This window comes from Cavia porcellus, unplaced genomic scaffold (assembly GCF_034190915.1).
Source record: "Cavia porcellus strain 051 isolate PalLab524CR breed Dunkin Hartley unplaced genomic scaffold, mCavPor4.1 scaffold_1, whole genome shotgun sequence".
Taxonomy (NCBI): domain Eukaryota; kingdom Metazoa; phylum Chordata; class Mammalia; order Rodentia; family Caviidae; genus Cavia; species Cavia porcellus.
Genome location: NW_026947484.1, coordinates 14,200,517 through 14,212,260, shown reverse-complemented (window position 1 = coordinate 14,212,260; position 11,744 = coordinate 14,200,517). Strand labels below are relative to the sequence as shown.

The window sequence follows — 11,744 nt, the reverse complement described above, 5'->3', positions numbered from 1 at the left end:
CTGGGAAAGCCGGCTTCGTCTTGCCTCGGCGCCTGCTCCGCGCTGCTTCCTCGCTCGGCCTCCGGGACAAGCGGGCGACCTTAGGTGCTCCTAGCAACCACACATCACCACGCGACCCGCTCTCACAGTCCCAGCTACCGCCTACCACGCACAGCGCGCGCCCCCAGCGGACAGACAGAGGGCCTGAAGGGGCGGGCGGGAGGCCAGCGCGCGGAATCTTGGACTGGTGGGTTCTGAGGGCAGGGCCGACAGCAGACCCGCGCGCGCGCAATTCCTTCAGTGCGACGGGGACCGCGCGAGCGGCATTCTGGGAGGTGTAGTCCCGCGTTTGAGCCCTGATCTAGAAATGCAGAACTTTTCCAGTCTGATTCTAATCACTATGGACTGTTTCTTAGGCCATGCCTCAGTTCACTCCTCTGAAATGAGAGAGCTTAGGCGCTCCTAAAGAATTTCCACTGAAAGCCTTTAAGTTGGAGCCCAGTAAAAGAGAAATCGCCTAATCCACTCCGCTTCCCTTCTTGAATCCTAAATCCCTCGCTCACAGCAGAACTGAACAACAACCGGCTGCTTAATGCGCTTCAAGTGTAACTAGCAACAGAAATCTGCTAAGCCCATCTTAACCAAATGATCAGAATTTCATCAAATGGCAAACAAACAAAAAACAATGTATCATTATACTGAGATAGTACGTTGTTTTAGTCACTTTCCTCCTCATTGAAAAATACCAGACCCCCACAGGAGTAATAAAGGACTGTTTTATTTTGGCTCGTTTGGTTCTAAGGCATGAGGCATGGTGGACGAATAACCGCTCACTTAGGAAGGACCTGGGGAAGGAGGTAAATAAACCCTTCCAGGCCAGACCCTCAGGGACCCTATCCTCCCATCAGACGCCACCTTGGAATAGCGAGCAAGTTAAAATGCCTCATAATGCAATCACCTTCCAAACATGAGGCTTTGGGCGTTATTTTAGACCTAAACCATAACATACATCATCACTTATGTGGTATTTCTGAAAAAATAAAATTAATAATCTGAACCAAACTCAAAGATAATCGGATATAACCAATTTGGCCTGTTCTTTCCAAAACTGTCAATAAGTGTCATTGTGTTAGTTACTTGTGACTAAACAAGATACCCAACACCCATAAGTTAAATATACCCTGAAAAGGTAAATAGTTAAATAGTAAATAGGTAAATAGGTAAATATACCTTGGAAAGGTATATTGTAGCTCAGTTTGTAGAGGTTTTCATCTACCGCTGGCTCCAGGGCAGGGTGGCATGGCAGAGGAGCATAATCCATGCAAGACAGATAGGAAGCAGCAGTGGCAGCAGCAAGCTTCCCTTTCCCCTTTATCCCATCAAGGCTACAAAGGGTGATGCCAGCCACACCCAGGATGAGCTTTCCCATTATCCACACCCAAAACCATGCTAACTCAATCAATGGACTAATGTAGTATTATACACCCTTAATCCCAGTATGACAAATACATGATTCAGCCTCCAAAAGCCCCAACTATGAGTGCTAGAAGCTTTGGGGGGAATATCTAGAAATGAGCCAAAACAGTCACAAAAGACAAAGAAAAGCTGAGGAATGGCTTTTGACTAGAGACTAAAGAAATATGAAAAGAGACATGGAGCCTGGGATTTAGCTCAGTGGCTTAAGCGCCTGCCTGGCAAGCATGAGGTCATGAGTTCAATCCCCAGTACTGAAAAAAAAGTGAGACATGACAACCAAATGCAATACATGTTCTTGGGATGGGTCCTGGGAAGAAAAAGATCATTACTTAAGGGTTGGGGTACGGTTCAGTGCTAGAATGCACACACGCATTCTAACTCAACCCTCAATACTTAAAAATTTTATTGAAAACTGGCAATATTTGAATATGAGCGTAAATTAATAGTATTGTGTTAATGTTGCATTTCCTAATATCCTAAATTATGCTGCTTACATAAAGAACATCTTAGAAACTCACAATTACAAATTTAAAGATGTCACAATATTTAAAACTAACTCAAAATATGTCATTGAACAAATATAAAACTAAATGTGATATATGTCAACTTTCCCCTTGCTAGGACAAAATACTCAACACCTGCAACTTAAGTAAGTTTATTTTGGCTCAGAATTTTGGAAGTTCTATTCCATGGTCAGTTAACTCCAAGACACTGGCATGGCAGAAGGGCACAGCAGTGCCCTTACAGTGATGCAAAGCTGCTCAGTTCACAGCAATCAGCAAGCAAAGCATAGGAAACAAATGGAGCGAGCAAGGAGACAGGGACCAGTATAGTCCCAAACTCATACCCCCATGACTATCCAGACACAAGTGTGTTTTATGAATCTCTTAAGCTATCTGTCTGACAATCAAGGTCATAATATGTGTGTCAAAATGTTAGCAATTAGTGAACCTGGGCAAAGGGCTCCTAGGAGTTCTTTGTCCTATTCTTACAACTCTAAATTTTAAATAATTTCAAATAGGGCCAGGGATTTAGCTCGGTGGCATAAGCGCCTGCCTGGCAAGGGCGCAGTTCTGAGTTTGATCTGTAGTACCACACACACACAAAAAAATTTTTCAAATAGCATTTTTTAAACCACAGCAATGGAGTGTGTGTGTGTGTGTGTGTGTGTGTGTGTGTGTGTGTGTGTGTCTGTGTGTGTGAGACTAGGGATTGAACTCAGCACCTTTGCACTGAGCTACATCCTTAGACCTTTTTGAGACAGGATCTCATTAAGTCACTATATTGCCCAGGCTGGGCTTGAACTTGCAGCTTGCCTGGTTCAGCCTCCCAGAGTGCAGGAATAGTAGGCATGTGCTACCACACCTAGCTCAGCTCTAACAAAAAATTTTTAAAATGAACATATAAGGCAAATCAGTGTGGCAAAGTTGTTAATGACAAGTGAGACCAGGGTTTAGGAGTATATTGTACTACTCTCCATAGTTTTGTATGTGTGAACATTTTTTTCTCCTAACTCTAAAAAGTTAAAGAACATACACATCCATGTACATAAAATCAAACACAGGCACAAATCCTCAAACTCTCCAGACATTCTCAACATGACAGGCACTGAACATCATGTAATAAATGCGACATGTAAAACTGACACAGTCCTAATCCTTTGCATTGCATGCTCCCAGTGATGTTGAACACATTTTCTTATTATGCTTCCTCATAAAATGGTCATCTATTGCTTTATCTAATAGCCTAAAAATATTTGGCTTAAATTTCTCTGTATTGAACTTTTTTTTTTTTTTTTTTTTTTGTCTTTTTTGAAACCGGGTCTCGCTATGCAGTTCAGGCTGGCCTTGAGCTCACTTTGTAGCCCAGGCTGGTCTGGAACTCACAATGATCCTCCCACCTCAGCCTCCTGAGTGCTGGGATTACAGGCGTGAGCCACCACGCCTGGCTCTGTATTGAATTTTTTAATATACCAGATAGATAAGCAAGCTATTTCAAGCCAGCCTGGTAGGCGCAACGTCATGAGTTCATCCCCAGTACCAAAAAAAAATTATATACCCAGGCTTTTAAGCCGGGTGCGGTGGCTCATGCCTGTAATCCCAGCACTCAGGAGGCTGAGGTGGGAGATTGTTGTGAGTTTGAGTCATCTTGGAGTTATCTGCTTTCCTTTGGTCACAAGCTCTCATCCAGTTGGCCAAGAAAGGCAATTTGCTCCATGTTCAAAATATATTCAACAGTCAACAAGGTGGCATATGCCTATAACCTCAGCACTCTGAGAGGCTGAGACAGAATGACCCCAAGTTCAAGCCCAGCACTAGCAACTTAGAGTCTTAACAAGACACTGTCTCAAAATCATATTTTTAGTGATGCAGTAGTAGCTCAGTGCAAAGGTCATGGTTTCAATCCCCAATACTGAAAAAAAAAAATGCAGCTGCTACTTTTTACCCCTCTGTTGATGGCATCCCAGGCCAAGATACTATCCTTTCTCACCTGGACTGTTACAATTCCCTCCTCACTGCTCCCCTAGTTTCCCACCTTCCCAGTGATCCATGTGCAACACTGAAGTCTAAATCTTTTGGAATGTAAGGGAGAGTATATCACTCCTCTGCAAAACCCCCAATGGATCCCACTACATTCTGGGATCTCCTACTCTCCTCCCGCTTTGCTCCATTCAAACTGGCTGCCTCATTGCTCCCCAAGTATGGCAGGCAGGCTTCCATCTCAGGGCCTTTGACATGATTGTCCTCTCTGCCTAGGCATTTCTGTCAGATAGCTGCATAGCTTGCTTACCTTCAAGTGTTTGCTCAGATTCACCTTCTACCTAGGTCCACCCTGACCACCCAACTCAACTCCCTCTCCCTGTTTTATCTTCCTTCAGAGCTTTTATTACTGTTCTATAGATAGTACATGTAATTGACTTTTTTTTTTTTTTTTTTTGGTCTTTTTTTCATTTTTATCGGTACCGGGGATCAAACTCATGACTGCCTGCTTGCAAGGCAGGTGCTTATGCCGCTGAGCTAAATTCCCAGCCCCTATGTAATTGACTTTTTTTTTTTTTTTTTTTTTTTTTTTGGTCTTTTTCATTTTTACCGGTACCAGGGATTGAACTCAGGACTGCCTGCTTGCAAGGCAGGCGCTTATGCCGCTGAGCTAAATCCCCAGCGCCTGTAATTGACTTTTAAAGACAGTCTCAAGTGTGAGGTCGTGAATTCAATCCTGGGTACCAAAAAAAAAACACAGTCTCATAATGTTGCCCAGGCTGCTCACAAACTCTTAGGCTACAGTGAACTTTCTGCTCCAAAGAACTGAGACTATAGGCATGCAACACTATGTCCACCTTAAATTCAATTATTTTAGTAAATTCTCTATCTCCCCCACTAAAATAAAAAGTCAGGGATAGCCAGGTGGTATCTATCTCTAGTAGCTCAAAAACAAAAACAAAAACAAAAACAAAGTCTGGCACGTAGAAAGCACTCAGTAAATATATGAACTGAAATAATCTGGATAGAAAATTCAGGCAGTCCTTAGAAAAATGTCATTTTTGTTAAAGTGTAAACATAATAGATGATGAAAACAAGGGTGTTATGGCTTACATCTAGATGCCCCCTCCTCAAGAAAAGCCTCATATTTTCATAGGTAGGGCTTTTTGAAGCTGGCTAGATCTAGTGTATGTAATAGTGGGATTAAAAGTGCATGGTACTAAATTAGTCCACTGACTGGAATTAGCATAGTTTTGTGGCACCACCCAAAAGGCTGGTAACCTGGATGGGATAATAGGAAAAAGCAGGCTGGTTGCTGCTTGCTAGTTTCTGTCAGCCATGCCATGGACTGTTTTTCCTCTGTGATGCTCCTCTGCTATGCTGCCCTGCCTTGGAGTCAGTCAACTGTGGACTAAAATAAACCCTTTTTCTTTTATGTCCAGTATTTTGTCTCAGCAACAAGAAAAGTAACAAAGACAGAGGGCTATAAAACTAAGGGCACCTTACATATCTTCCTTTTTTTTTTTTCAGACAGTGTTTCAGTATGCATTTCAGGCTGGCCTTAAATTTGCAGGGATCCTTCTGCCTCAGCCTCCCAAGTGCTAGGATTACAGGTATGTACATCATGTCTGGTACCATTCTTTAAAAAAAACAAAAAACAAAAAACTAGGGTTTAAGGAAAAAATAAATGGAGAAATCAGGGCCCTGGAAGCTTGTCCTAAGCTATTCAATGGGTTAAGGTTTAAGTTTCCTAGTATATGCTCAGTTAGATTATGATTCTAACATTGCTGCTTTCAGGGATTCCAACACCACTTTCAGGTAAGCTACACAATCTCCATAAATAATTATCCATCTAAAGCATCCAGGATTCCCTATGCAGTACACTGAAACTCCACTAAATATTAAAAATGGTCTGAGACCTCAAAGAAACTCAGTTTACTTCTGTTCAATCCTACACTTTACTATTTCAGTTCCATTGGCTGTGACTTGGGAGTAGGACCACATTTGGCTAGAAGGCAGATGGAGGAAGCTGGGAGGCAGAGTAAGATATAGGTAAGGTCCCAAAGCAGGACCCTGCATGAAGAGGACCCCAGGGGTTCCAGGCCCCTATAGAAGCTAAACGGTGCTGCGTCTTCCAACCCCTTACCCTGGGAGCTCCAAGTATGGAGAAGCACAATTTTTTTTATTAAAAAAGTTTACAAACAGAATTACCAAAAAACAAAACAAAAGATATACTTCTCACCCATGAAAGAAATGTGGGCTAAGGGAACCCCTCAACAACAGGGGCTCACGACATTTATCCTCACAGCCTTCACCTGAGACAGAGGCCAATGTGCCTAAAGTAAAAACTGCCAGAGCATTCTAGCAGCTCCAGACAGAGACAGAACTTCGAGGTGGCAATGTTTCCCTAAGGTCCAGGGTGGCCTGTTCCTGGGGTTATAAAGCATGTTATTAGGAAAAAGACCCCCGTACATAGAGAAGAAAGGAATCTTCTCTGGTACTGACAATAATAAAATTTACTGGTTGAAACGATCTTGAATCTTGGAAAAGGAAGGAGCTTTATATATAATCTCTTCTAGTTTCTCATTCCCAGGAGAGTTGGCAGCTTGTCCTTGTTTTCAGTCTCTCGTGCCCTCGGGTGAGTTGGTGGCTTGTGGAGGCGTGTAAGGAAGACTTGGCAACAGCAGAGTAACGAAGGCTGGAGGCTGGACCCCAGGAACCTGGGATCATGTGCTGTCAGGTGGCTTTAGCAGGCGGATGAGTTTCTTGCAATGTCTGGCAGAGGCAAGCCCGGAACTGTTTTGTACCAGTAACTGATTCCCCAGAGCGAGCAAGGCTAACTTCTCACTGGCACCCAGGGACACCAGCACCTTTGGGACAGAGCAGATGATAGAACAGGCCATGAGGCTCAGCAATGGTGGTGTGAAGGGTACTCGTTAGATCACCAATGCCCAGTTGGGAAAAGGAAGAAAAAGAGATGAGTTTGGAGGACTCAGGATGGCCTGAAAGGAATCTGGGTATGGTGTCATATGCTTGTAATCCCAACATTCAGGACAGGCTGAGGCAGGAGGATCACTGAAGATTCAAGGTCAGCCTGGGCTACATAGTGAGTGTATGGTCAGCCTGTACTACACAGCAAGATCCTATCTCAGAAAACTAAAATAGACTGAATGTAAGAAAAGCTACATTGGAGGCAGGAATCATGAGAATCAAAAATTTACTTCCATGGGGCTGGGAATTTAGCTCAGCAGCATAAGCGCCTGCCTTGCAAGCAGGCAGTCATGAATTCGATCCCTGGTACTGATAAAAACAAAAAAGACAAAAAAAAAAAAAAAAAAAAAAAGAAAAGAAAAAAAAATTTACTTCCAGGATCTTTGGTTGCAGATCCATAAAACCAAGGCATCAATGGACTCATGCATTTGTCTCCAGGAAGAGGTAATGAATGCAGTAGTAACTAACAGTGAGCCAAAAAGTTTAATTTCTAGCCTTGGGCCTAGTTTGTAGTGCAGGCTGGTCTCGAACTCACAAGGATCCTCCCACCTCAGCCTCCCAAGTGCTGGGATTACAGGTGTGAGCCACCATGCCTGGTTTACCAACCTGATCTTTCTTTCTTTTTTTTTTTTTAATTTTATTTAAGGAGAAAAAAAAAAAGCAGAGAAAGGGTACAAGTTATACAGATTTACAGAAAAAAATAAACAGTAGGAAATCACTAGTTAATGGATTACATATTGTCATCTTAGAAATAAAAAACAGACGGTGGAATGGAAGAGCAGAAAAAGAGGGGAGAATTGTTTGATGGAGAAAATAGAGAAAGCATAGAATACGTGAAGCAGGTTCAAAGAGACTACCAAGAAACTAAAAACTCTATCGAAAACTGGCATAACAGCTTGAAAGAAACTAAGGACAGACTATCTGAACTGGAGGGCAGATTTGTAATATGGGAGAATGAAATGAAAAACTTCTTCAAAGTAACAAACAAACAAACAGCAATAATACAAAGACTAGAAGATGATAAGAGGATCCATAACTTAAGAATTAAGAACATAAAAGAAGTAGGGACACAAACAAATGAACTACAAAAGCAGCCTGATCTTTCAACCTCAATCAAGAATCTTTTGTAGTATTTTTCCAGGTGGATCCCTGAAACTCCTACAATTGTCACTACCATCCTGCCAAACCTCTATTCTCAGAAATGACCCAATGTTATCACATTGAACCAATATAATGTGTTATCATGGGCATATATGTGATTTCCACTGGTCTCCTCATGCACTGAAAATTGAACAGAAAAGGCACAATAAAGCAAAGGTTAAGAGTATGGGCTCTGGACCCAGATTCCTGAGACTTGCTATATTTGTAACTTGGACAAGTTACTAAAATTTTTTGCCTCAGTTCCCTCACCATGAAAATGAGGGTAATAACAGCTTAAATTAGATAATAAAGGTAAAATGCTTAGCATAATATTTAAAAAATAGTTGGCTTCTTTATGGCCTCAACATTTGATCTTTCCTGCTGCCCAGTCTCTGGAAGACAAAAGCTGTGCTCTTTGAGATCTCAGGCATATCCTAGCTCAATGCCCTCTTCCAGCTCCTTTCCTTACTCTAGGGTGTGAGATGATAAATGGAAAACTCCTTGCCTGAGTTTTCTACACCCAGAGACAAAGAATGCTTGATTTCTAGATACCCTAACCCCTTACTGATTGTCTCAGAGGAACATAGTGAAAGTACAGGATCCTTCTGGATCATAGTTCACATGTCCCTTGGACCATACCTCATGGATACATGGCTGCTGTTGGAGGCTCCGGAGGGCAATGAGGGCGGCTTCCTTCACATTTGGCTGAGGGTCTCCACATGCCATCTCTAGGAGCCGCTGGGGTACTTGGCACTGGAGTAGCTCCTCCCCCAGCCCCTCAGGCCCCAAGTTGCCCAGAGCTGATGCAGCATTTCGTCGAATACCAGCCTGAGCATCTTCAAGTAGCTGGGCCATATTGGGCACTGCCGCTGCCAGGGCAGGTCCCAGGGGACCAGCTTGGTAAGCTGCATTGCCCACTGCAAAGCTGGCATTGCGCCGCACAGCAGGGTCCTGGTCTCCAAGGCCCAGCAGCAGAAGTTTCAGCAGTCCAGCCTGGCTCTGCAGTGCCCCACGCAGAGCCATGCTGTGTTGGAGCAAGTATCCCAGGAGCCCAAAAGCACGGGCACGCACGGAGTTCTCTGGGTGGCCTAGGAGGATACGCAGGGGTCGATAGGATTCATCAGAGCCAGCCAGGAGTTCCTGGATGAAGAACAAGTGGCTGGGAGACAGTACCCGGGCTGCATGGGCCAGCAGGGAGAGGAGGTCAGAGGTCAGCAGTGGCTGGTCACTCAGGAGGGCAACAGAGAGGAAAGAGATGTTTTCAGGGGAGGCAGCCACTGTGCTCACAAATTGGTTGAGACAGGTAGAATCCATAAGGGCCAGGCGTGTGAGGAGGCTGATGGGTAGCTCGACTTGTGATGGTGGAAGATGATGGCAGCAGACCTGGGAGCATGGAGAACAGGGATGCAGGTAAAAGGGATTTAGAAAAAGAGAGAGTTCCCCACTTTAGAGGAGCTCTAAAGCTGGAGACAGAAAAGCCAAGCTGAGGAGAGCTGAAAGTCCCGCCCCAAAGCACACTACACAAAACACATGTGAAATCCAGGAAAGCGGCTTCTTCCCAAGCTCACTCCCTTGTCTGCAGGCCTCATCTCTGCAGCCACAGACCCCTGGCTTAATGCCAAGAGCTACTAAGGAAATGACTGAGCTGAGCTTCCAGTGTCACAACCACGATGTTCTCTCTACTAAACTCCAATAGTGCCAAGCAGGACACTGATGGAAAGAGAAAGAACAGCCCAGCTCCAAATGCATGTGCTGTTCAGGCCTGCATGCTGTCTCTACTCCAACTCTTTGATCAAGTCAGATATTCCACTCTTACAGGGGCTTAAGAGAGCCCTGGAACTGCTGAGCACTGAATTAGAGGACCAAAGACTTAGCCATTTGCCCCTCCCACTTCCATGCCCATGTAGCTGCCCAAGTACCTGCAGCACGAGGGCTGCAACTTCTGCATCCCTGAGGTCAGCCAAGATTCCTACAAGGTGGTCGGCATCCACATCCAGGGAGAAGGGGAAGCAGAAGAGCTGGCAGACAGAGAGTGCCACGACAGGAAGAAACTCAGGCCCATGAGGCCTAAGGAAGGGGATGGAGAAGAACAAACTTGGTGTTGTTCACCCACCCTTTCTGATGTTTCCCTTCCTTTCAATCCTTCCCCAGAACTCTTCCCCACTTTCGGCAACTCCTTAGGCTTCCAGCCTAATCTTTATCTTATGCCCCAATTTCATAACTCAAGCTGGCAGCTACTTTTTTCCCCGCTACCCTGTCCCCACCGATGGTGACTGTTCTTCCTTCAGCTCAGACTCACGCCTGGCTCAGGTGATGTAAGAAACTGGGGGAAAGCAGGTACTTCAAGGTGGACATGAGGTCACTTCTACGCTTGGACAGGTGGCTGAGGCATAACTGGGGCTCTTGGGTGAAGGTGGCCATGGCCAGGCTCAGCAGGACTGCCATGCCTAAAAACATCAAGAAGAAAGACCTAGTAAAGCAGGCAAGAGGTTCAGATACCCCTTCTTCTCTGTGACTCCCAGAACTATTACCTATCCAGTACCCTCCCCATTCTTGATCAGCTCCTTTGGAGACTCTGTCATCCTCTCCCAGGCAGCACTAACAGACGCCTCTCAGTGGGTTAACCCAACTCGAGGCTGCCTCCTTTTGAGGCAGGATCCATATACTGGCCCCAAAAAGGAGGCTAGGCTAGCAGGAAGATACCCTGGGGTGAGATCAGTGTCCAGTCTGGCTCTGGACTGGGTGGACCAGACAATGACAAGTCCTCTTCCTGTGTAGACACCTTATCAGGCAGCTTCAAGACCATGGAGAAGCGATGCCACAGGACAGTCAATATTTCTGAGCTAGCCACGTCATGGATCAGGCCAGCCTTCCCCTGCTGGAAACAGAAGTAAATGGGTAGGTGGGGAGACAGAAGTCAAGAGTCCAAATGCCTAAATGCCTATTTTTTCCTTTTTTTGTTTATTTCCAGACAGAGTCTTATCCTATGGTTTGGAGCAGCCTTCAACTCACTATGTAACCCCGACTGGCCCTGAACTCACTGCGAGCCTCCTGCCTCAACGTCCCACAGGCTGGGATCACAGGTATGTGCCACCACATCTGGCAAATGCCTTTCTCCCTCCTGTCTCTGACCTAGCAGGGAAGGGAGTCACAGAAATAACTCTTTTGTCTTCCTACCTAGTATTTTCATGTTGTCTTCTTTTCTTATCATATCTTAATCCTCTGAACTTCTCAAGCTATGTGAGTTCCTGCTAAAACTCAGGGAATTGGCCTGTTCAGTCAGTGTGTGCCAAGGCTGAGTTGTACACAGGCCAATAAAAGAAAATTTTAAAGTTATTTTTAAAATAGAAAAAAATTACACGAGGAATTTCCTTGTTTCCCCACCGGATCCTCAGAAATGCTGCTTTAATGGGTTCTTTCAGAGGCGTCCACTGAGGGCAGGTGGGGCAACAGCAATCAGGCCACTGCAGGCACAGTAATTAAAGACAGGAACAACAGGGGGCTGGGAATTTAGCTCAGCGGCATAAGCGCCTGCCTTGCAAGCAGGCAGTCGTGAGTTCGATCCCCGGTACCGATAAAAAAGAAAAAGACAAAAAAAAAAAAAAAAAAAAAGACAGGAACAGCAAGCATGGGTCATTTCTCCCCTCCTAGTGTCCCGCAACTCCACTCATCTCAAGA

The 11,744-nt window shown here is 44.8% G+C and overlaps 2 protein-coding genes across 8 annotated transcripts in view; both read right to left on the bottom strand.

Moving 5' to 3' along the window:
- The window catches only part of Ttll4 (tubulin tyrosine ligase like 4), a 45,069-nt gene extending 44,978 nt beyond the window's left edge, over positions 1–91 (bottom strand). The window contains 1 exon segment of the mRNA XM_063245286.1: positions 1–91. The gene's annotated coding sequence lies outside the window, so the exon portion shown is untranslated.
- Positions 92–6,096: 6,005 nt separating this feature from the next.
- The window catches only part of Stk36 (serine/threonine kinase 36), a 27,308-nt gene continuing 21,660 nt past the window's right edge, over positions 6,097–11,744 (bottom strand). For 4 of the 7 annotated variants that reach the window (XM_003464037.5, XM_063245065.1, XM_063245056.1 and 1 more), the window contains 5 exons: positions 10,770–10,944; positions 10,366–10,513; positions 9,986–10,133; positions 8,706–9,449; positions 6,097–6,805 (listed from right to left, as the gene is read on the bottom strand). In XM_003464037.5, coding sequence (XP_003464085.1) covers positions 6,662–6,805; positions 8,706–9,449; positions 9,986–10,133; positions 10,366–10,513; positions 10,770–10,944 — 1,359 coding nt within the window. In that variant the 3' untranslated portion in view covers positions 6,097–6,661. Of the gene's footprint in view, positions 6,806–8,705; positions 9,450–9,985; positions 10,134–10,365; positions 10,514–10,769; positions 10,945–11,744 lie in introns of those variants that run through there. The other 3 variants (XM_013146194.3, XM_063245070.1, XM_013146197.3) reach the window with 2 other exon arrangements.